This window comes from Penicillium solitum, assembly GCF_028829755.1.
Source record: "Penicillium solitum strain IBT 25940 chromosome Unknown utg000001l_segment0_segment0, whole genome shotgun sequence".
In the NCBI taxonomy this organism is placed as follows: domain Eukaryota; kingdom Fungi; phylum Ascomycota; class Eurotiomycetes; order Eurotiales; family Aspergillaceae; genus Penicillium; species Penicillium solitum.
Genome location: NW_027072121.1, coordinates 5,850,602 through 5,877,961, shown reverse-complemented (window position 1 = coordinate 5,877,961; position 27,360 = coordinate 5,850,602). Strand labels below are relative to the sequence as shown.

General features: G+C 49.3%; 9 protein-coding genes across 9 annotated transcripts; 4 read left to right on the top strand and 5 right to left on the bottom strand.

Annotated features, from left to right (window-relative positions):
* Positions 1 to 154: 154 nt before the first annotated feature.
* Positions 155 to 2,445, bottom strand: bbp (putative zinc knuckle transcription factor/splicing factor MSL5/ZFM1; the record flags this gene model as incomplete). Its single annotated transcript, XM_065604240.1, has 7 exons — positions 155 to 805; positions 863 to 1,071; positions 1,132 to 1,240; positions 1,298 to 1,521; positions 1,716 to 1,933; positions 1,991 to 2,216; positions 2,277 to 2,445. 7 exons carry the CDS (start codon positions 2,443 to 2,445, stop codon positions 155 to 157), a joined length of 1,806 nt encoding a protein of 601 aa, XP_065462731.1.
* A 1,588-nt stretch (positions 2,446 to 4,033) lies between these two features.
* Positions 4,034 to 4,899, bottom strand: N7455_002224 (glutathione S-transferase family protein; the record flags this gene model as incomplete). The annotated part of the gene is made up of 3 exons (XM_040950908.2): positions 4,034 to 4,658; positions 4,714 to 4,767; positions 4,820 to 4,899. 3 exons carry the CDS (start codon positions 4,897 to 4,899, stop codon positions 4,034 to 4,036), a joined length of 759 nt encoding a protein of 252 aa, XP_040818212.1.
* Positions 4,900 to 7,189: 2,290 nt separating this feature from the next.
* On the top strand, positions 7,190 to 7,798 carry N7455_002223 (RTA1 domain-containing protein; the record flags this gene model as incomplete). Its single annotated transcript, XM_040950892.2, has 1 exon — positions 7,190 to 7,798. One exon carries the CDS (start codon positions 7,190 to 7,192, stop codon positions 7,796 to 7,798), a length of 609 nt encoding a protein of 202 aa, XP_040818427.2.
* A 574-nt stretch (positions 7,799 to 8,372) lies between these two features.
* On the top strand, positions 8,373 to 9,966 carry N7455_002222 (putative feruloyl esterase; the record flags this gene model as incomplete). Its single annotated transcript, XM_040951399.2, has 2 exons — positions 8,373 to 9,590; positions 9,643 to 9,966. 2 exons carry the CDS (start codon positions 8,373 to 8,375, stop codon positions 9,964 to 9,966), a joined length of 1,542 nt encoding a protein of 513 aa, XP_040817765.2.
* Positions 9,967 to 10,499: 533 nt separating this feature from the next.
* N7455_002221 (ferric reductase family protein) lies at positions 10,500 to 12,293 on the bottom strand (the record flags this gene model as incomplete). Its single annotated transcript, XM_040951299.2, has 1 exon — positions 10,500 to 12,293. One exon carries the CDS (start codon positions 12,291 to 12,293, stop codon positions 10,500 to 10,502), a length of 1,794 nt encoding a protein of 597 aa, XP_040817977.2.
* A 2,099-nt stretch (positions 12,294 to 14,392) lies between these two features.
* On the bottom strand, positions 14,393 to 17,146 carry N7455_002220 (uncharacterized protein; the record flags this gene model as incomplete). The annotated part of the gene is made up of 1 exon (XM_040951069.2): positions 14,393 to 17,146. The coding sequence occupies one exon, from the start codon at positions 17,144 to 17,146 to the stop codon at positions 14,393 to 14,395; it is 2,754 nt and encodes a 917-aa protein (XP_040817666.2).
* Positions 17,147 to 17,677: 531 nt separating this feature from the next.
* On the bottom strand, positions 17,678 to 22,082 carry N7455_002219 (translation initiation factor 3 subunit CLU1). The gene is made up of 4 exons (XM_040951185.2): positions 21,815 to 22,082; positions 21,638 to 21,709; positions 21,527 to 21,582; positions 17,678 to 21,458 (listed from the first exon to the last, which is right to left on the bottom strand). The coding sequence occupies exons 1-4, from the start codon at positions 21,849 to 21,851 to the stop codon at positions 17,895 to 17,897; spliced, it is 3,729 nt and encodes a 1,242-aa protein (XP_040817522.1). The 5' UTR covers positions 21,852 to 22,082; the 3' UTR covers positions 17,678 to 17,894.
* A 1,793-nt stretch (positions 22,083 to 23,875) lies between these two features.
* Positions 23,876 to 25,790, top strand: N7455_002218 (ATP-binding protein; the record flags this gene model as incomplete). Its single annotated transcript, XM_040951139.2, has 5 exons — positions 23,876 to 24,162; positions 24,219 to 24,584; positions 24,636 to 24,877; positions 24,935 to 25,275; positions 25,350 to 25,790. The coding sequence occupies 5 exons, from the start codon at positions 23,876 to 23,878 to the stop codon at positions 25,788 to 25,790; spliced, it is 1,677 nt and encodes a 558-aa protein (XP_040817813.1).
* A 297-nt stretch (positions 25,791 to 26,087) lies between these two features.
* On the top strand, positions 26,088 to 27,214 carry N7455_002217 (uncharacterized protein; the record flags this gene model as incomplete). Its single annotated transcript, XM_040951678.2, has 2 exons — positions 26,088 to 26,394; positions 26,487 to 27,214. 2 exons carry the CDS (start codon positions 26,088 to 26,090, stop codon positions 27,212 to 27,214), a joined length of 1,035 nt encoding a protein of 344 aa, XP_040818452.2.
* Between the last annotated feature and the right edge of the window lie 146 nt (positions 27,215 to 27,360).

The window sequence follows — 27,360 nt, the reverse complement described above, 5'->3', positions numbered from 1 at the left end:
ACAACTATGGAGTTATTGGAAAAATTGTTAGCGAGCCGTGGGCTTCTGAAATCAATCCTGGTTGAATTGTCTTTCAAAGCCACCATAGCAAATTTCTTCACGCATGGAAAAACGATTTGAATCGAAATTACTTTTTCGCCGGGAGGCGAGGTCATCACTGGGGAGGTGGGGGTGGGGGAGGCAGGTCGCTTGGAGGCGGCGGAGGCGGGGCATCGCCAGGGGGGGGCGGAGGAGGAGGGCTGCCAGCAGCTCCAGGGTACATTGGAGCCATACCAGGAGGGGGAGGAGGGGGAGGCGCGCCCATACCAGGAGGGGCAGCACCAGGAGCGCCCATGCCAGGAGGGTAAGCCGCATATCCACCGTATCCACCGTATCCACCACCATAGGCAGGCTGCTGTCCGCCAGGAGGGGCCTGTTGCTGCCAAGGAGCAGCACTTGGGGCAGTACCAGGAGCAGCATAACCACCTTGAGATCCGTAATTGTAGTCACGGGCTTGGGGTTGACCTTGGTGTTGGTTCTGCGCAGCCCAAGGGGCAGGACCACCCTGGTTGCGAGATCCATAATCGTCACGAGATCCATGGTGATCACGGGATCCATAATTGTCACGGGATCCGTAATCATCACGAGGGCGAGGTTCGCGGCGTTGTTGCCATGGAGCCACATCACTTTGGGTTGGTGGTCCCCGTTGTTGCCAGGGCTTTGAATCACGGTCATCAGGCTGGCCGTTACCGCCATCAGGGCCGGCTTCAATGCGACGGGGTTCGTATTCGCCAGGAGCACCACCAGACAACTCGTTCATCAATTGCTAAGTGAAATGTCAGTATAATGCGTGATAAAGCAGTCATGAACAAAAAGAACTTACCTCCATCTCGCGGTCCACGGCATCACCAGTGCCAACAGCACGATCGCCACGTCTGTCCGCGCCGCCGGCGTTGCGCCAGTCACTACCTCTCTGGCGATCAGGACAATCGCGAGCCATATGGCCAGCATTGCCACAGACACGACAGATAATGTTCGCAGTGAAGTTACGCTGTTCGGGACAGTCATACTTGCGATGTCCGATTTGACCACCTGAGGATCACAGTTAGAATTAATTGCCCAACCAAAAACATCTTAAATGTGTTCACTTACAGTTCTGGCAAGCCTGGTTCTCGTCGTCACGAAGGGTACCGTTAAGAGCAGCCAGCTCACGGAGTTGGTTGCGCTTGAGCTCGTTCTGGCCTTCGGGGATGGATGCGGCCTGATAAATTGTCAATCTCGGTTTTTTTAACCCACAAAATGAGACAAGGGAACTTACTGTTTCAATGACATTGTGGACAAGCTTCTTGGCCTTGTTAACCTTTTCTTCGGTGTCCGCCATAATCAGGCAGTGAAGATCTTCTTCCTGGTTGCTACCATGAGCGGCGTCAGATCGACCTTTTCCTTCTTTGACGGAGCCTTTGCCTCGAATGGCAATCTTAGCACCGGACTCGGTCTCCATCTTTTTCAAGGTGTTTCCACGAGGTCCTATGAGTAAGCCAACTGTAAAAATAGCGAGCGCTAAGTGTTAGTGATCCTGTAATTGTTTAAAATATGTGCAGCATCAAGCACCACGGTTTAGCAAGAAACAAGCTGAGGACATCCAAGGTGGTATGCCTTGTCAGCTCGAGTCGAGTAGGGACTCGTGATAAACGCAATGGAAGAATGGTTAGGAGTTAGAGGGTTAGTTATCATACTGAAGTTAATCTCTGGATAGTCATTCACGGGGACGTAGACCTTCTCCTGGGTCTTGGTGGGGCGTCTGTAGTCAGAAGGCGGGTTGTAGTTAGGAATGGTCTTGATGGCCTTCTCGACCAGTTTATGACGTTCATCCTCGAGACGCTTGCGATAGCGGTACTCGCGAGTGTTCACACGTCTTCCGAAGTTATCGTACTGGGGAGGTGGCGAGGGAGATCTGTTATGAAAGTCAGTATACAAGTAAGCACAAATTACGAAGGATGAAAGCACGTACCTGTCACCATCGGCGGGGACCACATCGTTGATTCGAAGCTTCTGGCTAATTTCCTCGATACGAAGGTGAAGTGTGTAAGCTTCAAGCTGTTCGCTGGTGAAGTTCGCCATGATCATAGTCGGCAGGCCCATAAGGCCGGCGGCCTTGTTCTCTTGCTGGTCACCCCAGCGGTTGCGCTTCTTGCGCCTCTTGCCATCGCCATCGGTGCTCAGGGGACCTGGGTCGGCTTTGAAATAAAAGTCAGTCTTGGTTTGTTTTCAAAACTTTCACTTTGGAAGAAACATACCTCGAACAGGACTGCGCCCACGCTTTGGGCCATCGGGACCCATAGACGAAGAGGGCATAGAAGAAGGGGTCGCAGTGCGACTTTCCTCCTCTCCATCCTCGCCGCCCATGCGTCGCCGGCCAAGCGGGATGTTGTTGGAGCCAGTTATTCCTTGGTTGCGCCAAGCCATGACTGCTGCTTTGGATAAAAAAAAGTGAGTAGTAAGTGATCCAGGTGAAACGGATGAAAGAAGCTTCAAGGTTCAAGAGGCGAGCATTCACACGTGATTTTAGCAAAATCTTATTTGGTAGGCGGTGGCGAGGCTATTCTCGGATTTATGTATATCCGGACTCGAAGCGCGGACCCGCCCTGTAGTTAGCGGTTGCGGGCTGCTACATAGTCAGGAATAGTTAACTAGTTATCTTCCTTTTTCCATCTTCCATAACACCGCCCCTCCTTGTCTTCATGGAATTCTCATGGTGTTGGGAGGCAAAGATGGGAGGAGAGTTTTTGGGATGAGATATGAATTTTTCATTCCACTTCTACGTATTATTAGCCAAGTCCACCTTCGCGGCAGACTTGGGACTCAGTCTCTTTCCTTTCCACCAACACGGACGTCTACTCTCAATCATTGACAGCATCTAGGTAAAAGGTTTTGGGCTCCCATATACGGTTTTCAATCTAAATCTCCCATCTGCTTCTCCTTTTTCCATTGCTTCAAGTCAAATGTGCCTTCCCGTAGTTCGTCCTGTTGCCCGTCCCACATGAAAGCAACCCCTTCAATGGTCTTTTCTTCGGAAGGTCAATCAAGCAAGGTCTCAGCTGGTATTTGTCCGTCTCATAGGCTGCGAGTCGATCAAGTTGCGTCTGTGACAAGATTTCATACGCCATGCCATCAACTAAATGGGGTGGCTCTCCATCAAGAAGGGCGGGGTAGGGCCCCCAAAGCTTGATTTCATAACCTATCACTCTAGCACGACGCATGACGGGGGGTCGCTCTGAGGATTTCAAGACTTGAGAGAGCGTATGTGGATCCATTAATGTCCCGTAGAAAAAGCAATACTCTCTTCGAAAGGGATCTCTAGGCCAACCATCTTCAGGAGAATTGTCAGGTCCTGTTTGGTTCTGCCTTAACACATCTGCCGAGTCATTGTCTTTAAGGAATTTGCGGAGCATCAGGGAGGGGCGTGTGTCGCTCATTGTGTGAGTATGCAGGTGTTGACCTCAACACGCCGGAGATCGGGTCAAGGGACACGGGTGATAACACTGTATATTCTGCTATCTCTGGAGCGTAGTGCCGGGAAACAGATGGAGTCGGGTGCCTGAACCTTCCAAGGTTACGACCTTAGAAGTCTATGGAGAAATTACGTCAGTAGTATATCTGCCGGGCCCAGGGTCTACCCCTTTGTCCCACCTTCGGTTGTGGATTGGGTTTGACTATTTGCGGTGTTTTTAGAGTTAGGAGTTGTTGTGTCAGTGAGCCGGGCCCAGGCGTGTTTGACGATTGTGTAATACTCAGTGGCGTCCACAGATGTTCAGTTTTGCTCGGTGATCAAAAAACGGCAAAGGGTGAGCGCTAAAGCGGAAAAGGAAAGCCATGGAGTGCGACCTACAATCCGGTGTATAGTTACATATACATGTATATACGTACATGTGGGAATTGTACTGTAACAATAGCACACCAATTAAAAGTTGTGAAGTTTACGGTCTCTTGATTCGAATTTCGTTTCAAATTATCCGCTCTGCTATTCAACTGTCATCAATGTCTTATCGGTTCTTCAAACTTTGCCTTTGGCATCGGCCTGCATCCCCTGTTGAATCCAATCCCTGGCATCAGCAGCTGCCTTATCCACAGCCGCCTTATCCTTGATGAGTTCTTTAATTGTATGAGGGGCAGGAACATGACGGCCCTTCTCAGTACCCGGTCGCTGGGCCATAAGTTCCTCCCAGGCCTTAACATTCGGGAACTCGTCAATATCGATACCGGCCCATCCTGCAGCGGCCACCCATCCCCAGTGTGAGATATCAGCAATAGAGACGTGATCGCCGACAATATAACCAGACTTGGACTCGGCGAGGTGCTTGTCCAAAACACCATACAATCGGCGTGACTCATTGACGTATCGGTTCACGCCGTACTCAATGCGCTCGGGGGCGTACCGCGAGAAATGATTGGCTTGGCCTTGCATGGGTCCTAGGCCCGCATTCTGGAAGAACAGCCAGCTCTTCATCTCATAGTATTCCCGGGTGCCCTTGGGGAATGAGATCTTGTAATCTGTATCGTACTGTTCTGTCAAGTATTCCAGAATGCTGCCAGACTCAAACAGCCGGATCTCCTGACCATCGCTGAAGGTGTCTGTCAAGGCAGGGATACGGCCATTAGGGTTGATCTTCAGGAACCAGCTGTACGGAAGTTAGATATGTTTGTGTGGGTAGTTGTGAAGATGTAAGCACATACTCTTCCTTTTGGGTATTCTTAGAGATGTCAATCTTCTCGACCTTGTATGGCAGGCTGCAATTTATTAGTACTAAAGCTTCAAGGGGGGCCAAGTAAACTACTATACCCAAGCTCCTCTAGCGCGATAGAGATTTTGATGCCATTGGGGGTCTGGGTCGTGTAGAGGGTGATGTTTGGTTGCGTCATATTGATAAAAACAAGAAATATCACTGAATATCAAACTTGAGATGATTGAAGAGGTTGAATTATTGTTGTGTTTGAAGATAAATCGATAGTTTAAGTATGCGATGGCTGAGGTCATATTTAGTCTTCGGCCCCACCCCACTTAACGGATTTATAAGCTCGTGCAACTCGCGGAATGTTCTCCCGAGATCTCCGGGGTCGTTGAGTAATCATATCACATTGCCAAGGTGTCAACGCAACGAGCCCGGCTAGGTTCTACTGTCTGGGGAGTAAGTTACCTCTATGGCCTTGTTGATCGAGAAAAAAATACCTCAGGCTCCAGAAAGTTTCTGGATCATGAGAGCTAGAAATATCTGTTGAGATGCCTAGGTGAGATTAGACTTCGTTTGAGGCCTATAAAGGGCCAGTTTGCTCATGAACAAGACCAGCAACTCCTCATATATTTCTTCTCATATCCTTGGTTGTCCAATACTTTTCTTTTTTTCAAACTTGTTATTGGTTTGCTAGATACAGTGGCGCTCAAACTTGCCGAAAGTCCATCCAGCCTTAGGCAGGCTAGGAGGCTGTTACCAATATCCATGAAAACCGACGTTAGGAGATAGCTCTATTGAGATCATAAAAATTTCTAGAGTCTTAAGGTCTGCAACTAGGCTAACCAGAACAAAGACGTCACGCTCTAGTGCAGTTGACATATATACTATTTCATGATCACTAGCCTTCTCCCCCAATATGTGCATGTGTTTTAACGTTGAGTCTCCCGGGTCAAAACCTTAAATCGGTGTCCGTATATCTTCCGACAAAAGATCCATGTTTTGGCTGAAGACTTCATAAGCTTCTGATTGTCTCTCAAGGCTCTTAATCCCAAATTCTTCTAAAACGAGGCTGAAGCACCTACCTACGCGGTTAGTACTTCTCTATTCGAAGTATATCTCTACATGTGCCTCACTATTCGACGCACCTTTAGTTATAATCCGCTACTTGTGCGGTTAGTATCTTTCTTTTCGACACACCTCATCATAATAATCCGCTTTGTCACACGGCTAGTAATCTACTTCTTGATGCGGTTAGGTGCCTCTCGTTCGACACAGCGTACGCCTCTAAAAATCTACTTCTTTATACTGTCATTTTTATCTTCTTCTCCGCTTTTTCACATAGCTACCCCGCGTTTATACGCGGTAGATTATCCCTTTCAACTACCCCAGCCCCGGCTCTCTAATGCCGTCTTCACCGGCGACCGCGTTATACGACACAACGAAATTTTCACCGACTGGTTCAAAAACCAGGTATTCAATTTGTAGCAGCTCTATAGCTCCATGCTCGTGGCGGGCTATCATATTTCATAGTAGTAGTGACTTAGTTTCTAGGACTATGTTGTTCGACCAGAAGAAAAAAAGTGAAACAAAAAAGACACTGAGCAGGATTGACCGCTAGATTAATGCTAAATGATACCTTACTGATGGTATGCATACCACGTTAAAGGGACTCAGTAGCCTACGTGGTGTCTATAGAAGTACATTCATTTTCATTTGATAAAATATGGTGAAGAATTTTGCTCCAAGAGTAACGTGCTCTAGTGCCAGTCGATTGTGATCTGGATTATCAGGCAACCATATAACATACATGAAAAACCGCCAGAAGAACAGCGGGAGCAAATAGATACTGACGCGAGTGTGGCTGACTGCGCACGAAAAAAAAAAGAGGAGAACGATGATATTGTGTACAAGTTGTACCTAGGGAATGATTCTGTTTTTAGACTAGCTTAAATATTTTACAGCTTGTGATTGGCCAACTTTACTTTGTTCCAAGGTTGCATGTGGGTCTTTTCTATACGCGTATCCGCAATCCGATCTATGGAAAGACCTAAAAATTAAAAAAAGATTCTTCTATATTGAGATGTCCGAAAATCTCGACTTATAAAGGCTCTACATCCTTCAAATTAGGTCTGCTCAACTCACAACACCTCCTTCTTTCTTCGCGCGTCCATACAATCGCCAATCATGCCTGAACTCGCGTCTCGTGCCTACAAATTTTGGAACTATGCACCTTCCATACCAGCAGCTGTCATCTTCATGCTGATGTTCATGGTCCTAACGGGCCTTCATTCTTGGAAAATGTTCAGAGCCAGAACATGGTTTTGTATAGCATTTACCTTAGGCGGCTTTTGTATGTCGACTCCCTTCCCTTGGAATCTTACCCTTCCATACCCCGAAGACCAGATGCTGACCTGCATTGAAATCAAGTCCAGATCATCGGTTACATCGGCCGCTGCATTGCACACAATAATACAGTTACAATGGGACCGTACATTGTCGCCAACATATTCATTCTGCTCAGTCCTACACTCTTCGCCGCAACTATCTACATGACCCTTGGTCGAGTCATCCGCCGGGTTCGGGGAGAACATCTTTCTCCCATTCGGGTCTCGCGCCTTACGAAAACATTTGTCTGGTTCGATGTTTTGTCTTTCGTTGTCCAGGGAAACTCCTCATCTCTCTCCGTTATGGGATACCCCCTGTGGGGAAAGGTGTGCGTTATTGCCGGTTTGGCAATCCAACTCATTTCCTTTTCCCTCTTCTGGGTAACGGCCATCATGTTCGCAAAGCGCCTTCGTCGCACACCCACTCCCGAGTGCCTCAAGCCTGGTATCCCCTGGCAACGATCAATGCACATGCTATATGCTGTCAGCGCTCTCATTTTGGTCCGCTCTATTTTCCGGATCATTGAATATGTCATGGACAATGATGGTTACCCCCTTATGCACGAGTGGACATTGTACGTGTTTGATAGCTTGCCGATGATGGCTGTCATGGTTATCTTCTTTATTTGGTATCCTGACCAGATGAGCCTTGATGCGGATTCCGATGGAAACATTCCGCTTGCACACAGTTATTCTGGAGTTTGAATCTTTTGTATTTGAAGCGAGGCTCTATATACCGTTGTTTACTTGGAGTTTTTGGTTTCGTTTTGTTTATAGACAGTTCCTCTTATAGAACAATTGCATTTTTCCCCCTACATTTAGCACATGCTTCAACTATTCCTATATTTCATACTCTGCTGTAATAAAGCATATTTACTCCAATAAATATCATAGATAACACTCAACGTCTCCTAATCGAGGATACTCCTTAATTTAGGGCCATCCAATTTAGGGGTGGCCCCACTTTAGCCTCGGGTTCGAATACGCGTATAGCTTTTGCCTCTCAACCGAGTGGAGTTTTATTGTAGAGTTCATATCCACTAGTCTAAATATCTGCGCCTTGATATGCAACAGTAAACACGGTTGAGCTAATGGAACCAAGGCAGCAATATTCAAGTTCCTTGGCTGCTGAATGCGCGTATAGACTATATGTAACCTTCGAATAAGCCAAGAAGCAAACAACAAACAATAAAATGCGAAACATATGTCCTCTCCGAATCAAAATATGCAGCAAATTCTTTCCTCCGAGTCTGGTCTCCAAAGTGCAGATTTTCACATCATGAGCCTCTCTCCATCGTTGTGCTCGGCTGAGGCCTTTTCATATCCTCACATACCAGGCGCCGAAGTGCTCTCACTACAAGCTTCGCAGGTCTCAAATGTGTCCCAGTATATTCCCGAGTGGTACTACTACAACCATGATGGCGTGACTGCTCAAAATCTCAACTTCTGCAATGTCACAGTGACCTACAAGCACACCGCCAAAAACGATACTATCAACGTTGGCGTGCTTCTACCCAGTGATTCCTGGAACGAGCGACTACAAGGAATCGGAGGAAATGGCTACACAGCTGGGCTCACATCAATAACAGCGTATGGAATGATCGCAGCAACTTCCGAAGGATACGTCGCCATTTCAACGGATGGCGGTCACACAAGCGACGACCCTGCAGACTGGGGCCTTCTGGAAAATGGAATGCCAGACTATGATACCATGTACAACTTTGCCATTGCTTCTCTCGGAGATGCAGCAATTATCGGAAAGAGCTTAGCAGAGAGCGCATATGGATCGAAGCCCAAATACTCTTATTGGACCGGATGCTCACAAGGTGGCCGACAGGGTCTGGCGCTCGCCCAGCAATACCCCGCAGCATTTGATGGGATTGTTGCTTCTGCCCCGGCCATCAATTGGCCGCAACTTTCGTTGGGAGGGTACTGGGCTCAGTTTATCATGAACCAGCTCGATGAATACCCTCACCCTTGCGAGATCAACGCCGTGACAGACGCCGCACTCTCCGCCTGTGACGGTGCTGACGGTGTCATGGATGGTATAATATCGGATCCAGATTCATGTGTCTTCGATCCGTTCGCTCTAGTGGGGACACAAATTAACTGCAGTGACACTGGATCGCAGTTGAGAATCTCGGCTGCCACTGCGAAGCTTGTTAATGCCACCTGGACGGGAGCACGGGACTCACAGGGCAACTTCTTGTGGTATGGTTTCTATCCCGGGACTAGATTGACAGGAGAAAACACCCCGGCAAATACCAAATGTGCCAACGGGACATGCACTGCGGTATCCAGCCAGCTGTATAATCGATGGGCTCAGGTGTTTGTCGAGCACAACCTGAATTTCACCTTGACCAACATCACACACCAAACATATGATCATCTTTTCCGAAAGTCTGTCCAGCAATGGAATTCGGTATTTGGAACGAATAACCCAGATCTATCGAAATTCCGTGACGCTGGGGGCAAGATGCTTACATACCATGGCCTGGTACGTTTCATACTTTGTTCAAGAAATACACTTATACTGATTTTCTATGCAGATGGACGAGGTAATCCCTTCCAATGGCACGAGGTCATATTACGAAGCGGTAACTGCTGGCGATTCGAATGTTCATGATTACTATAAGCTGTTCGAAGCACCAATGATGGGACACTGCTTTGGCATGAAAGGGGGATACCCTTCCACTATGTTCGATAGCCTTGTTGCTTGGGTTGAGTCTGACAATTCTCCTACAAGTCTTCCAGTGAAATACTCCCCTGAAGATGGGAAGACGTATGACAGAATCATGTGCCCATACCCACAACGAGCGAAGTACAAAGGTACTGGGGATGTAACGTCTGCTGATGCATTTTATTGTGCGTAATGATTTGTCTGTTTCTGTTTCTGTTTATTTTACTTTTATTTTTTTCGTTGATACTACCCATGGGCCTTGTTATGAAGAAATGTTGAGATGAATGCCTGGTTTGTTAGGCTGGGGCCTACATAAGTAGCCTTCTATTTGTAGAGAATCCAATCCTTTCATTCATTCTCTCTTCTAACTCCTAGTAGCTACATCAAGGAAGACGAAGTCACAAAGTCGGCGATTTAATTCTGTGGATGCTATCTACATTTGTTGGTGAGCTTCGATGCGTAAGTTAAGAACAATCCTTAATCGAATCGTGCATTTTGCAGGAAAGATATGTACAACCCTATAGACCGATATGACAGAAAGATCGCTGCCAGAAAGGAACAAAAAGATCAAAGTATACAAGAAAAGGCAGCTGCAAAGCAAACCGAACAGGCAAGTGAGGGACTATACAACAGTATAACCCTAGATAAAAAGACGACAGTGACCATCACAACAAACACGCTCATACGCCAAAAAGACACCAACTTATATCTATCATGTATATCAGTCTACCAAGAGAAACTCTCTTCCACATAATCAACATTGGACTGAGTCTGTCTCTTGCGACAAACACGGCGAACGTCATCACTCAGACCGCCATTGCCGCAGACAAGAACGCCCATGGCGCCAATTTGATTATCGACCTCCATGCCGACCAGCGTATCAATATTAGGACGACCAGGGAACATCTGCACAGTCGCAGAGGGACTCTGGATCTCCTTGGTGTTGCGCGGGCGTGTAACAAAGAGCATGATGCGCAGGACTTCACGGCGGCGATCCATCGCCAAGATACTAGTCATCCAGGGCCGGATCCACTCCAGGTGTTCGGGCGACTGGATGATCCAGACGAGTGTGACGCGGCGGGCAGCGACAGTGCCGTTCGCGAACCCAGCGACCAGGTGGCGGACGAAGGGGACGTGGTGGGTGATACCGACTCCGCCGGCAAAGAGCATCACAGTACCGTATGAGTCCATGGTGTGGATGTTACCATATGGGCCCTCGGCAAAGGCGCGGAGGGTAATCTGTGAGCTCGGGGAGTTTGCGGCGCGCTGGAAGAGCTTGTCGGTCATTCCGGTGCGGCGGCGAACGAGAAGAGAAATTGTTTCTTTTTGGGGCACGCTGAGGATGTCATTGCTGGTGAGTGGGAGTGACTTCTCATCGGTATTGCTGTCTTCAGTTTCGCTCCAGCCAACGGAGAACGGGTGCGAGGTCCACAAGCCCACTGCTGGGATGTAGAGGTAGATGTGCTGGCCCGGGCGGAAGGTCCAGGGGCGGGCCATGCGCAGGGTAATGCGCATTGCGTCGCCGTGCATGGCCTCAATGGTTGCGGTTGTGGATTCACGGCCGCAGTTGCGGTACACAATGATTAAGAAGCGGGTGGCTCGCTCGAGGGCCCAGAGGATGATGGATGCAAGCAGATAGGTTTGCGCTGGTAGGTTGTTGAGATGGACCCAAAGGAAACCCATGGAAACGGCTGCAATGGCAATGTGCAAGTGGAGGAATGTCTCATAGAATGCATGGCGAATAGGCGAGGGCGAGTGCAGCAAGAGCACAGTGAATGCACAAGCGGCCACCAAGCCGGTCAGCAAAAAGTTGCTCTTACTCAGAGCCATTCCGATAACCTTCCAGCCACTCTTGTTGGCTTTGGGGATAGCCCATGCAAACACATGTGCAAGACTCTCCAGCACCACGATGCGGCCGAGCCATCGGTGGAGCAGATTCCATGTATCGAAAGGCACATGGAGCATAGCAATGAGGGGGTTGCTACGGCCTGCCATCAAGACCAATGGGATCAAGTTCACAGTTGCCATAACTCCAGTGCGGTTACGAATAATACCAGCAAGGGTGTCTGACTCGGATCCATAAGGAGTTGTCACACAGCAGAGCGTGACGTTCATAGCGATAACGCCAGTGATAAGGAAAGCATGGAAGCGGCTGGGCAAAGTACCCATGTTAAGAGCTGATGAGAGTTGGAGTTCACGGTTGTGTCGGTTGCGGAACAGCGCAGCATATATGATATGGTCCTTGATCCAGGCAAAGGTATTGTGTGTAGAGACGAAGTACCGTTGTCGGTCATCGGTGAAGCTTGCCAGGCGTCGAAGATGGCGAGAGAAGCGGAAGGCGAGCTGCCAGATGTAATAAGCGGCGGCAGCACATCCAAGGGCGAGGAGTGAATAGCGTGCTAGATCATCATTGACGGCTTCGTAGTAGGGAGAGTAGCCACCAGATCGTTTTTCGATGGAATCAATATCCGTTGCGCTGGCCAGTCCGGCGAGGGACATCGCCAGAAGAAAGGAGTGCATGACGACAAACCAAAGATACTGTACGTCAAGTGCTTAGGATTGAACTTGGTGTGTTATTTAGCGAGGCCAGCTCGCTGGAAAAGAGTGTGTTGAAAAGGGGAGCGTTGATATCTGCCCCGACCCCAGAGAAGGCTCGGAAGATATTGTCGAGGAGTAGAACAGCAAACAAAACAACCCCAGGTTGCTTGGTCAAATGGTAGAAGCAAGGATCGAAGAGATTCAGGCGTTTAGGGGTTTTTCCGTTGGGTGGCTGGTGTCAAGTAAAGGACCTGCCTATATCAAATGTATAGGATTCAGAGCGGAAGCATGGAATAAAAGCCGTATTTCGATATTTTTTCAGTCCAATTGGGCTCAGTGAAAAGGGAAATTGTTCACAGAACAGCGGGCGATGTTTGTTAAAGGCTGTTGTCGACGGGCAACGAAAGGAATGCTAGTGATCCAGTCACTGCCAAAAAGAAAAATGGGCTAAAGATGGAAATTTGTCGGACACAATGAAGATTGTCTCGAAAACAAAGGCAAAAATAAATGAGACAATGTTGATTGTGGTTAAAAAAAAATGAAAGGATAACAATGAATGATCGAAAATAGAAGAAAGGACTGTTTCCCCTTGTGTTCAGTCCAGTGAAGAAAGAGTAAAACAGAGTCAAGGCCAACCGGACCAATATGTAGAATTCAACCAAGACTCTCCACCTCTAGCACGGCCCATATCATGTGGAATTCGCTTTCCATTTTGATTTCCGAGTCTTTTTCTTCAATTTTCTCGAAAGAGGGGGGAATTTAGCGCTGGGGCCACAGATCGATTCAAGGGGATTTCTCATGTGCGTATGGAGTATAAAGGCAGACGATCCTGCAGATCCATTTCAGCGAATCGGGGGCTCGTATTTACAGATAGCCTCTGTAGAGTTTAGCAGAATATGGACCTAGAACATGCGACAGGTCAAGCCCGAGTTGTCATAACGTGGCGGAAATACCAATCAAGGGTTGTGACTGGCCAGCACTGAACAACGGTGAAACAGCCAGTGTGGACAAGCAGAGTTTGACAAGGACCAACAACCACCACAGGCAGGCATAGATCCGCGTCAATGCTTGGCCCACGACTGGCTTGTTTGAGAAAGGGGCTTTTCCTTCATCGATAGGCCAATCTGAAGTCGGAAGTGGGGAAAAGGAGGGTTTGTGGGGGTCACGTTTTCATATTCGACTGGTCTCCTTTAGCGCCCAGTTCAACCCATAACCCAAAGATGAACGGAGTAACCCACATTAGGGGCCGTGAAACAGTCCAGAGATAGGGCTATTGCTCTAGTCATCACTGTAAAAAGGTATCTCTCTCTTCAGGGGGGGGGGGGGGGTGGTTTCTTGGCATTTCATTTATATCAGACTTTAATCTCCTCTCACGGAGAATTCCCCCCGAGAAACTATGCCTTGGCCAAACGCCCTCTGATGAACTTGGAATAATTATTCTTGCCATTGGTCCTATGATCTGTAGTAGTTTGGCAAACTGAAACGGGAACATACTGTCTGCACGGAATGCTCCGTGTAATCCGATATCTTATATCCTAATTGCGTGCTGCAGGTCAATATCATCCAAGGCCATTCCGTGTTGGCGCCGGAGTTTCGTCGGTGTACAATTTGTTTTATCTTACGTGCCAGATAAAGTGTGCTTATAATTTGTCTCAGGTGAATCTCCAATTTTGAGGTCTTTCCATTGGCATGGCGAGGTCCAAAGGCTAGCCCAAAGTTGAGAAAACAAATAAAAACGATTATAGAGATCCTGAACAAACGTATCAACAGCAAAAAAAAAACACCAATCCAAGGCCATGGGTATCAAATCAAAAATTCTAAACACCGATTTCCCAAAAAAAAAGCGGACCGCTCATTCATATCCACCGTTCCCTCCAAATGAAATGAATCGAGATCTTGTAAACAGTCGGTCAAGCTCGGCCATGTAGACAGCCAAAGCATTCCTTTGAGATGTAAGAAGTGATAGACACCCCAGAGCCATAGATGAAGCAGGAGACTCTGGGGGATATCCGACACTCTGCCCGCGCAGGCAAACTGTCACCGGTCTCAAGTAGGACCAGCCAAGACAGCCCGGGCCCCGCTCAGAAAAAGCTGAGCTCATCATCACTATCGTCATCCTGGTAACATGGAATGGCTGTTTGTCGGGGTATTGGCGGCTCAATATTATGACACATGGTTGAAACCGAAGGGCGCGTAGACCTTCGCCTCTCTACTGTGCGATGGACCTGCTTTGCAGCACGCTCCAAAGTTGGCCGAGCAATAGGCTGGCATGGGCTGCTTTCTTTGTGATTGATGATCACAACTTCAACTTTCCGTGCCTGTTGTGTTGCGGAGGTCGTCCGTCTAGTCAGATTGGTGCTGCGCTCTCGCAGGATGCCTCGGCGAGTGTCTGGCTCCACAGTAGAATTGTATTTAGCCGGGGTAGGAGAGTGTATTTCGGGGTTGTTCCCACCCTTGTCAACTACAACCACGGGGGTGGGTCGTTGGCGTTTTCTAGGCCGTATGGATGAAACCTCGGCGTCCTCGAAAGTTCGCTTGGTCGCCATCAGCGGAGGAGATGAAGTCAAACTTGAGACAGTGTCTCGGAATTGATCAGGCCCAGGTGAGCTGCTGTCCGTGTCTGTAGAGGAATCATTGCAGGGGACTGGGCTTGATAGCATGCGCATGGGTCTTCGGGCCTTTTCCACTAGGATGGGCTTTCCTTTGGTCGCCGGCGTAGATGCCACCCACTCGCCTATGCTATCTTCCCACTGAAACAGGCCCGTACTCTGGCTAGACTCCTCGGCTTCTTCTAGAGACCTTCGGGCAGTCTCTTCCTGACGCTGTTTTGTTACGGCCGCCTCTTGAACGTCGACGGCCCACATGTGGTCATCGGGATCTCCTGTAGCTTCTGCAAACTCCATGGCGGCTTCTGCAGCCACTCGCCCAAGAAAGGCAGATAAGGCTGGTGTATCGGCTAATTGGACAAGTTGCGAAACCATGCCACGTATTTCGCCGCTAGTATGTTCAGTTTCATCTTCTGCACTTTTTTTGAGGCCGCGAAACGCTTGTTGCACAAACAACGCTAACTCTCTAATCATGTCTGGGTGAGATACTATAATCTCCGCGCATTCGTCAACACTGGCTGTTGACGCCATCACGTAGTGGTCATCATCCAATAAAAGTTTGTCGTTGCACTTTACAAGGCTGGTGGCCAACAAGATGCAGCCACGGCGTAACAATTGATGAGGAGTGTGGTTAGCCCGCTGCGAGACGGAATCTGAATCCAGTTCTCGCTGCAGAGCAATGTGGAGATAGCTTGTAATATAGCTAGCCTTCGTTCCATCCGCACAATCACTGTCATTGGAGGCACGAGACCGTGAAATATGCATGCCGCAGAGCGCTGCCATGAGGCTTATGACGTGATTGCTCAATGCGTCCTCCACCTGTAAGGGACAAGGCCGCGCAAGATTTGAGATTTCCCACGTTGTGGTGGAAGCAGCCCTGGTCGCACGAGCACGAGCAGTCTTTCCCTTCACGGGGAATTTTGGGGCAGGACTCTGAGCAGCAGTGACAGGGCGGACATCACTAGCTGAGAGAATCACAGCTTCAATCAACCGTGTAGCTGCGGGACAGTCTTCATCCTCTTTCGAAAGGGATATCGTTGCTCGCGTCATCCAGCTAGTCCATAACTTGGTTCCCATCCATTCTGGAGATAGCACTCCTCGCAAGAGAAGCTTTGCAAGCTCGTCGAAAATATAAGAGCGACTGGCAACACCATGATGAGCATATTTGCGTAACAATCGGATCGGATCCGAAGGGTCATTGTCAACCGCCGGCCTTAAAGCCTGGGGGTAAGGGTAATTTTTGCGTGTAGAAAGCAATGTAGAGAGCAATGAGTTACTTTCTTCGGGCGCAAAGGAATGACATTTCTCAATCAGCGCGCAGGCAATCGAATCTGTTATCCAATGATTCTGTATCAGGGTAGAAACCAAGTAGATACCCTGTGCGCGGACAGCCTCGCGGAGTGGCTTCCAACCTGTCCCACAAGGCGCATAAAATGCTTCCAATTCTGTAAAATATGCATCGCACATATCTTCGTCCCCGTCCCCGTCCAACTCGTCCTGTGCTTCCTGCTCGCTCGCAATAAATTCAGGTAGACTTCGCGCCACCATAAACAGCAAGGATCGCGCACCGCGCCTGTTGCTTTCAGATACGGGCTTCCCTTCCTGCTTGGATACCACAGTGTTACAGAGGAAATTTTGGAAGACGCGATCGAGGTTGTGTGCTATGTCGGCGAAGCCCGGATCACCAGACTGGTCGAGAACTTCTTGCCAAGGGCTCTTGTGAAGCGAATATCGATCACGGAAGACTTGCGGCTGTGATGGTTGGGCATTGGAGCTGGCTTGGCCTTCCGGGCGTTTTGACTGTGCACTCGGGGGCATCTCCCATCTCCTCCCAGTGATGAGTGGTGTCGCGACCTCAATCGCACCAGGCAGGGTGCGTGGGGCTTCCGGGCTGTGTATTGATAGCCTGCTGCGTCTTTTGCCTCCAGTCTCCTCTGCTTTGGACGAATACTTGTGTCTGGGTCGACGTCGCTCGGGCTTTTTCCCTGGAATCCAAGCTGGGTCGTTTTCATCTGGATCCGCATCTGAACCTGAGCAGTTTTTCCGGCTTTCTAGTTTGTGGTCGGTTTCCAAATCAGGCACATCACTGCCCTCTGCAGTTTCTTGTGGTTTCGACTCGGTCGCGATCATCGACTGCGTTTCTTTGTGCTTTGCGATTCGACGGCAGATGGAGGTCAAGGGGCGCAGGACACGGTTTGCCCATTTTGCGGTGGCTTGGCCGTCCTCCATTTGAAACGAAAGGACTAATAATATCTGCTAATAGCATACAACTGTCAGAAGAATCAGCATTGTCACAAGTTCTTTTCTTGGTCATTGGGGTCGCACTGTACCAACCTCGCCGTACTAACAAACCCTTCAACGATGCATGATAGGAACAATGATGGCACTCAACCAAATATTGCCAATAATGTAGCAATAATCCAATGTAAATAAGATATGCCGAAGAATTAAAGGGCGCGTTAAGTGGAAAATGAATGACAGCATTGGATGCCCGGCAAACAAAGAAAACAAACATTGACTAATGCGGTAAAGCGAGCCACCACATATTGCCTATTATGGCGATCTTAGTCTCCCCAGTACATTGATGTATACTCCGTACAGTCAAGTTCATTAAAGGTATCCGTCTATTCAACTTCAACTATTTGCATAGTAACGTAACGGAATCTACTCAGAAAGAGAAAATGACCCAATCAACAGATCCGCATAATGCACCGAATATGACCCCATATGAGACAACCGAGTCCTTTCCATGCACGACCCGAGAGACAATCCAACCTAGCAGATGAAACCAAAAATGTGTTAAAAAAAAGGGAGAGAGGAGAGAGATCTAAAATACAACAGTTCTTTTCGCTCATAAAGCCTGCCCACCGATCCCCAAAATGACAATGGATATAGATATTAACACAATGTAATAACCAAGAAAATAAGAACGGGAACCAATTAATGCAGTCTAAATTGGCCGGCTAAAAAAAATTATTTATGCCTTGTTGGACTGCTTGGAGCCGCGAAGCTTGGGGTTGCTGGTGGCGGCACGCTTCTTCTGCTTAGAGCGCGAAGAGCTGGCGTCGCTACCTTCGATGAACTTCAGAAGCTCGTCGATGCTGCGAGAGTCGAGGCCTGAGGGATCGGCAGGGGCAGTGATCTCGGGCGCAGACTGGCCAACCTGGGGCTGAACACGGGTGCCCATGGAAGACACGCGAGGGTTCAGAGGGTTTCGGCGCAGACGACGAGCCTGGATGTCCTTGGCGTGCTTGGCGATAGAGACAGCGTTCTGAGTGAGCTGCTCGAGCCAGTTCTCGGCCTCCTTGGTGTTGCGGTCTTCGGGTCCAAGCTGGGCGAGGAAGATGTTGTATGCCTCGCGCATCTTGCCGACGGCAGCCTTGGAGTCCTGGTCCAAAGCGAGAGCCTGGGCGAGCTGGAAGAGAATGGTGGCAGTGTTGATGGAATCCTTGCCAAACAGGTCCTCGCAGATGGAGAGAGATGCCTCAAACCACTTGCGGGAGTCGTTGTACTGCTTGAGGTGTTGCAGCATCACGGCGGCGTTGTTCATCGTGGTGATGGAGTCGGGGTGGTTAGGACCGTAGATGATCTTCCAAACATCCATGGCGTGCTTGATGTAAACCAAGGCGGTCTTGGTGTTACCAGAGGCATGCTCAAACAGACTCAGGTTGAGGTAGCTCAGAATAGTGTCGGCCGAATCGACACCCATAGTGCGCTCAGTGACGATGACAGCCTTGCGGGCCAATTCCACAGCAGCCTCCTTCTCATCAGTCTGGTAGTACAGCATGGAAAGCTGGTGGTAGAGCTTGGCGACCTCAGGGTGCAGAATACCGTAGATCTGCTCGTGCAGAGACAGAGACTCGAGGATGAGCTCCTGGCCCAACTGCTTCTGGTTCTGCATGAGAGAGATACGACCGGCCTCCAGGGCTTCCTCTGCCAATGCGCTGCGGGGAGAGGCATCACGGACCAAAGGAACGACATTCAGGATGTCATCAGCAGTGAAAGTAACAGCGGGCTTAGCGGGCGCCGGGGCGGCGCGAGTAGGGGACTTGTTGTCGCCGCCCTTCTTCTTGCCCTTCTTCTTGGGCTCCTCGTGAGTAGGGCCGTTGTTGACAGGAACAACAACCTGCTCCTTGACCTGAGCCTTGGTGAAGGCGAAGTCACGGGAACCGAGCTGGAGACCCAACTTGATGGAGATGTCGCGCAGAAGCTGCAAGTGTCTCAGAGAGTTGGTCCAGTCCTTCTCAAGGGAGAAGCGGAAGCGGATGGTGACCTGCTTCTCAAGCTCGGCCCTGAGGGACTCGGGAGTAACACTCTCAAAGGAGAAGTCGCCCTCGGGGAAGATCGCACGCAGAGATTCGTCAATCTCAGCCTTAGGAGTAGCGTTAACATCCGAGCCGAGGAGACAGTTCAGCAAGTGAGAAAGGCAAGGGGCGACAAAGGGGGCAGGAACATTGTTCAGGTAGCGGTTGGCAACGTGCTTGAAGGCACGAGTAATCATTTCCTGAACCAGGAGGATGGACAGGGCCTGCAGGCGAGGTCCCTTCTCGGTGGACTGTTGGGCCAACTTTCCGAGGTAACGGAGGTTAATACCACGCTTGTGCAGCAGCTGGGTCAGGGATTGACCGTCCATGGGGAAGCCAACGTCGCCGTCGTGCAAGTCCTTGAGCAGGTCGGGGATGACCTTGGATCGCAGGTGATCACAGGCATCCCGGACTTCCTGCTCATCCTTTGCCCATTGCTCCTTCTCCTCCTCAGTCTGGGGCACCTGGCCGCTGAAAACATCGGGGTTGAGAGCAAGGTTGAACCCAGAGATGTCAACACGCTCCTGATCCGCGGTCTCCTCCTCGGTCTTGCCCTCCTTGGGAGCCTCGGCGCTAGCAGCCTTACGGCTCTCCACCTCGGCCTTCACGTACTGGCTCATCTTGTGGCGCCAGTAGGACTCGACCAACTCAAGTCGGAGAACAGACATGCGGTGGGGGTAAACATCGCTGCCATCCTCTTCCTGCCACTCGGCATCCAGAGGAGCCACACGGTAGAGATCCAGGACGTACTTGCGGCCGTCAGTACCCAAAAGTCCTTTGGTCTCGACGCTGCCTTCCAGGTCGTGGCGCTGGTTCTCCTTGTCCCAGACAGGGTGCTGCTTAACACGCAGCGCCTTCGAGAGCTTCTCGAAGACTGGAACAAAGTCGGCGTGGGTGGCCACAACCTCCTTGCCCTCAACACCACCGTAGTCAATCTGGTGCTCACCGGGCTCGCGCTGCTTGAAGATACCAGGAACAATACTCTGGCCAACAATACGCTTACCCAGGTAGTCAACCACCACGGTTCCAGGGGTGAACAGACCCTCGATATCAAGCTGGTTAACAGCCTTAATACCAAGGACGTCCTTACCCACGGCCACACGTGCGGCTTCGTCGCCACCCTCGGAGGTGAAAGTCCCAACGCCATCGGCACCGAAAGAGTAGAAGATGTTGTTGTAGACAAAGATCTGGGCGTCCCGCGCCTCAGTGGGGTTCAGAGGAGCAACCTCACCCCGGGCAACCAGGACTGCACCGCGAGCGGCGGCCTCGTTGTAATCAGCGAACAGCTTGGAGGTCAAGCGTTCCCGGAACACGCGATCCTGAACGGTCTCGCGGGGCAGCTCGCGGGTGGTCTGGAACTCCTCGTTCCAGTCACGCAGAGTCTCAGCGTTATCAACACCAGAGATCAGGTAGTTCTCCTGCGAACGGGTGATATCGGGCTGGTGGGCATTCAAGCTCGAAGTGCTGGGGGCAATGAGCCATGGGCTGTTGGGAATAGCGTTCTGGAAGGGGAAAGTGGTCAAAAGATCCTTCTCATTGTTGTACTCCTGCAGAGCCTCGAAGGAGTCGTTGAACGAGGGCGAGAGTTGAGAGATGAGAGTGAGGAGGGAGTGGGCGCTGCCCTTCTTGGGGTGTGTTGGCTTCGGGAATGGGTCAAATCTGATGCTCGAGCACTTGTTCACGAAGAACCCAGACACATGAGCAGTGATCTGGAATTGTTCACCTTCGTTAGTAGCAACCACAAGGTAAAGCAAGTGACCCTTCTGGCGGAGGTTGTACGGAACAGGGTTCCATGCAGACAATGAGATGGACTTCACTGTCTTGGGCAGAGGAGCCTGTGCAGTGGGCAGGATAGTCTGCAGTGGTGAAACTCCAGTCAGGTCATATTTGGAGAGGGAGTGTTCCTTCTCCGACTCGCTGGTCTTGAGAGCGTCTGCCGTAATAGTATCGTGCAGGGACAGGCCGGCGGAGATACCATGAAGGTTGTCAACGCGGTCACCAGAAGCACCAATTAGCTCCCTGATGCGCACAACATGCATGCGGGCCTCCTTCTCGGTGTAGGGATCCTCGACCAGGACGATCTCGGAGTCGGCCTCGAGGTCCGGGACCTCAGACAGCTCGACAAAATCGTTGATGCGCTTGCCGTTGAACTCGAGGTGGAAGCAAGTGTATTGGAAGGTTCCCGGTAGTTCGACAATAGACTGGCGGACATCCTGAACCTGTTCTTGGCTGGAGACCTAGAAAAACAAACAGGTCAGATAAATTTTTTTTCCCTCTTCGTGGCCTTTCGAAACATCAAACCCACCATCACTTGGATCTTATGCGGCGCATGGGGGAGCTTCACGGAGATCTGGAAAAGACCTATAGTCAAATTAGAACGCCGCTATACAGTTCTGCGTCCAATTATCCAACATACCACCGGCGTTGTCCTCCTCTGTGCCCTCAGGAGCATTGTCATTGACAATCTCTTGGGAAGCTTGGGGAGCCTCTGTTCCTCCGTTAGCTCGTATGCCTTGCATCTTGTTTTACCCAGAACCCATAGTGTATTCCAATGGACCTTGCCCAAAATGGAGGTTCCAGGGCCAACACACACCTTTCGAGTGCTCCAACTCCCCATTGGTCTGTGCCATTATGTCGAGTCGGTTATGAAGAGAGCTTCGACGAAGTAATAACAGTAAACCCTTATCTCACAACCGTCACGCGGGCGAGAGACAAAAGTTCGGGAAAATGGGACGGGAAAAGAAAAGATTGAGGACCTGCGGGGATTCGCCAGGTAGAAATTTTAGTATAGTATACAAAGAGAACAAGGGCAATTGAGCAAGAAACAAAAACCCCGTACCCCAGGAAGTTGAAAATAAGGCAAGGATGAATGGATAGGAGTGAAACTGGGAAACCGGAGAGAAAATTTCTCGGATGCGGCATACCCTCGGAAGTGCTCGGGCGGTGGGATCGGGGAAGGGCGCGGAGAGGGACATTATTCTCCACAATGTCTGCAATTTGACTGTGATTTTTGGAGAAAGATGGTGTAATTAGTTCGGAGTGGTTGTATATAGATTGGAAATACTATACTTCTCATGTAGTTCTATCTATATATAATTTTCATTGATTGTTGATATCAAAATTCATAGATCTACAAATATGCTGCCTTGGTGCCTCAGGTATCAATGTTTTTTTCGAATGTGCGTCAACGTGCATTAGCGATTGTGTACACCGTGGCATTTTATTTCTTTGGTGATAACCTATTTTTATTGGCAAGATTTGTCTTTAGTTGGTCCATATCAATGGCTAGAGGAAGATAAAAATGTATATGGTAAAGACGGCTGGATTCCTATATAGAAGCTAACGGAGCTGACGCTATTTATACTATGTATGCACTTGATTACAAAAAGAGTACATCTCCAATGTAGAGATGTAGACAGTACAGCATTAATTGTATATGAACGCTAACGCCTATTCCTATATGTCGTCGAGAAACTTTCTTCCAAATAGTGATGTCGCTTAGGGGCCCTGTCGGTTTGGATATATATATGACAAAAATATAGACCAGGGGTGGCAAGTCGCCAGAAAAAAAGCTAAAATCCATAACATGCTAAGATATTTAGTTATTCTACATCATACCTACCCCTAAAGAGCCTTTTCATGAATTTTAATTGCTCAAAACCCTTACAATATCTATATTCGCTTTGTCCTCGCCAGCTTTGTTGGAGCTAGGGACTGATAGCCTTCCACCATAGCAATGCCAGGTTTGAATACATGCATTAAGAACAAAAGGAAAGTGACCTTTATATAGCCATACCGAGTTGAGAGCAGCGACCACGACAGACATGGTTTCTTGGGTATCTTTGCCTGGCAGTAAACTACATAGGTACATATGTACGTAATTATCCAGCTCTACTGGTAGATTAAAATAGGAATTGAATGGGCCCCTTTTTTTTAGCATATCCCTAATATCCCTATATACCGGTTATAGTCTACTTGGTTTTGCTATACAACGAAAATGCTACGGTATATGCTGTAGATGGCTTGTTTGTTTACCTCTCATATATTGTAACCCATTTTTTTTCATGGATCCACTGTCTTCCACACGGACCTTGAGAAAACCAATAGAAAAAAATCACCTGTATATTTAATAATAAAATACCCTAGACAAAGTGGAGAGTCGAACTGCCGATAATAACTCGCTCCCCGTAACTAATAGGATGGAAGATCCATGTATATTCCTAATTCGATCGCCAAGCCTTCTGCATCCCTGGTTCATCGAGGCTGAGGCCACCACCACAACTTAGCCACAATCTTCTTTTTTTTTTGGACTCCCTTGTTTCTTCTAGTCTTTCATTTACTTCTTTTGTATCTTTTGTTTCTTTATTTCCCTTTTGATATCCAGTCCCTCTCATCCGACCAATTTCCTAGAGTCTCTCTTTCACCAGTGACGCGTCATTCCCTGGAGGTGTGGCTTTGCGTGAACCATCTCCAAGTCTAGAATTCTAGCAGTACACTCCTTAAACCTTTGTGTTTTATATCGATACAGGCCCTATACAGACTGTTTGGGGCTCTGATTATCTTTGACGAAGATATACATTCTCACTCTCTATTACCCACCTTCTACTGAAGGACTTGGCATCCCGGCATACAAACGCCAAGAAGTCAAATCACGATGCTATGGAGCCGACTCGCACAGCCGGCGAGGTACTATGCCCAACAGGGCCTGCCAAGGCCTCTCAGGATTAACAGCCGCGTTGTGATGCTTACACCCAAGCGGTTCAACTCAAACCCCCAGAATACTGGTCAAATGACCCCGGACCCCACCGATCAGAATGATTCGGATGAGGGAAAGGGCAGGGGTCAAGGCCGTAACGGCGATTCAGAACCCAACTTCAAATCTACGATTCTCAAGATGCTTGAATCTGCGGCGACCACGGCGGCATCAATTGGTATTCTAGGGTAAGATTTACCTATATCATTCAAATCATGCGTTACTGAGGCTAATTTGCCCCAAGCGCGGCGGGATACTGGTATCACCAGTACTACAAGTATTTGATCTTGGACAAGATGGACAATGCATTCAACCCAGGTGATCCTGCCCTCGAGGTTGCGGGTGTTGTTTCTGGAAAGCACAAGTACCGCCATGAGGAACATTGGGTTGTTCGCAACGAGCAACCTAAAATCGACGATATTGTAGCCGGGAAGCAAAGTGGCCACTACTATCTAATGATTGGTGAGAAGGGCACGGGCAAGACTTCGATGCTTTTGGAAGCCATGCGCAAGATTAATGGAAACAGCTGTGCCTTGTTCGAAGCGCATGCTGATCTCGAAATCTTCCGAATCCGACTGGGTAAAGCTTTGGACTTCGAGTTCCACGAGGAGTAAGCTTATATTTGTCATCACGATAAGAGCATACCGCTAATAACACCCAGCTATGTCGGCAGCCTTTTCAGTATCCGTGGACCAAGAGACACCACAGCCCTCTTGGACATCGAGCGCGCCTTCAACAAGCTAGAGAAAGTGGCTCTCACCAGAAGGAAGAATGGATCAACTCCTCTTATTCTGATCATCAACAGTACCCATTTAGTTCGAGACGACCACGACGGACAGGATTTGCTTGAGATGATCCAGCAGCGTGCCGAGCAATGGGCTGCTAGTGGTCTCGTTACAACAAGTAAGACTCGGACAGGCATTTCCCTTCTTTTCATAAGCTAACTTTGTTGCTCTCAAGTCCTTAACAGCGATGACTATTGGGTATACGAGCGCTTGAAGCGTTATGCAACCCGCATGGAGGTCATTCCTGTGACAGATCTGCCCAAGGACAAGGCGATGAGTGCTTTGAAGAAATATCGCCAGCAATTCCACAACGAGACACTTACATCTGCGGTCCTCGAGCAAGTCTATGACAAAGTTGGTGGACGACTATCCTTCTTGAACCGCGTGGCCAAGTCTCAGGATATCTCGAGGACCTGCAATGAGATATGTCAAGCCGAGAAAACCTGGTTCCTAAACAAGTGCTGGATCCTCGGAATGGAGATGGATGATGATGTGATGGACCAGCAGAAGTACGCCGTAAGTACACAGTATATGATCTCCTGGTTCGTGTTCCTTCAATGCAACTCAAGCTAATTTATACCACAACATAGTCTGCCGCTATGGTTCTGGCGAAAGCGCTGGTAGACAAGGAGAAAGAGATGGAGTCAAACTACCATGAAGAGCAAGGCCACATCCTGCCACAGATTCCGCTCCACGAAGCGCGCGAGATCATGACCCGTGCTGACTTTATCCAATCTTACGATCATGAAAACATCTTCACTATTGATTCACGAGCCATGGTGCGTGCCGATTCAGTACCTATGCAGCGCGCCTTCCAAGAAATCTGCGCTATAGAGAACTTCGACAAGCACTTGGACGGCACATTGCAGCGCATTGGAGACATTGAGAGTCTTGGTCGTACTCGCGAATTGACTATCAAAGATCTCTGGGACAGTGGCAAGTATCGCGTTGTTGTACGGGACAACCGTGGACGAGAGAGTGGAACAGTTGAATTTGCTGTGGCAGAACGGGAAGGTGAAGATGAAGATTAATTATTTTGTATAGTATGTCATAACTACATTCATGGATAAGAGTGCCCACTGTAATTGGAAATATATTATGTATGTGGTACTCCGTACTCCGTTAGTACGGAGCACACAGGTAGACGTCAAGTCGCCGAGTCCTTGGAAAAAGCAATAGTGACATCATCGTATGCTCACCGCTAACCAAACATTCCCGCCTTCTCTTTTTCTCTCCCAAGCTTCAACTGAGCGAAAGCAATTGCCAGTGATTTTTGCTCTAAACTCTGCATTGCAGTCACTTCGATCTTCAAATTTGGAAGCTTCAAAATGCCAACTAGGACACCTAAGAAGCGAACTGTGTCGTGGAGCGACAGCACGCGACCCGCGCGCGAGCTCGCGATGACGGCCACTGCACAGACCTCTCGGTTGGCGTGCATCCCATCTCCAGCCCGTTTCATCCTTGTTGTTTTCAGCAGTCTCATTGTGAGCTCTGTTCTGTTCACACTCACATCCACCTTGACGGTGGGTGACCTCGGGCCTATCAGCAAACACCTCGAAGAATGGTGGGAAGTGGGGGGCTTGATAGCCTGGAGGGCTGTAGAGGTCGGATTAGCCTGGGTTCTAGGATTTGATGGTAAGAATCAATTGCCCTACACGTGGTCCCTTGCGTCCGGACACGAGGTTCCTACAGCTATGTATAGAAACTAACCTTTTGGTTGCGATCAGGCCGTGATGTGGCATCGTTCTTATTCCTGACCCACCTGCCAACATACTCTCTCTTGTCGTTCTTCTACGGTATCCGCCCGACTTCTGCACTGATAGCATATGGGGTCACGATCGTCTCAACGGCACTTCCCTTCGCCCTCCTGCGCCGGCCCTCGTCCGTCCACAACCTCTCGCAGACGCCTGCTGATGCAGTTGCCAATCGAAACATTCTACAGGACAAGACCACCACTATCTTCACGACGCTCCTGGCAACCTCAATTTTCAGCGTTGTACTGTACGCCAGCTATGCGACTTGGCTTCCTACACAGCTGGTCATCCACTTCGAGGGTCTCCCGGATATCAGCGCGGCGCACGCTGGTCCCGCCGGCTTGCCTGTCCTCTTCCTGACGCTGATTCCTGCTGGTTGGGCCGCGCGTGACTTTTTATTTGTCAGCTCCACTGGCTATTCGACCACTCCCGCTGGGTCTGCAAGCTGCTGTGAGGGTGAATATTTGGCTGCGTCCATTTGTCGCAACACTTGGGGCAAATTGACCACCAAGACAAGAGTTTTGGTTTCTCGGTCCATTATTCTTGCGCTTGGAGTCCTGCTCAACACGATTGTTCAAGTGGCCGGCACAATCAGTGATGTCTCTATTGAAGGTGCCGCCACTTGGGGAGCAGTCTGGGCATTTGCGACGCTGATCGCAGGAGCAACCTTCGGCTGGATCGAAGCCGTTGATGGTGTATGATATTATACGTGATAACGACAGCATGGGGGATGTGCCCCAGGTTTATTTTCGTTTCAGCTCCCCTGGGTGCGTGAGAGGTAGATACAGTGATACCCTCATATCCAGTATCCTATTTCTTATGGTGCGCTTGATTGTAATGTCTCCGC

Bases quoted from the DNA above. Each gene is read 5' to 3' on its own strand.
- N7455_002219 (XM_040951185.2), bottom strand. From the start codon at position 21,851: ATGGCACAGACCAATGGGGAGTTGGAGCACTCGAAAG. The intron at 21,583-21,637 runs GTATGTTGGATA...ATTTGACTATAG, and splicing joins AGAGGAGGACAACGCCGGTG to GTCTTTTCCAGATCTCCGTG. The intron at 21,459-21,526 runs GTGGGTTTGATG...TTGTTTTTCTAG, and splicing joins CGCATAAGATCCAAGTGATG to GTCTCCAGCCAAGAACAGGT.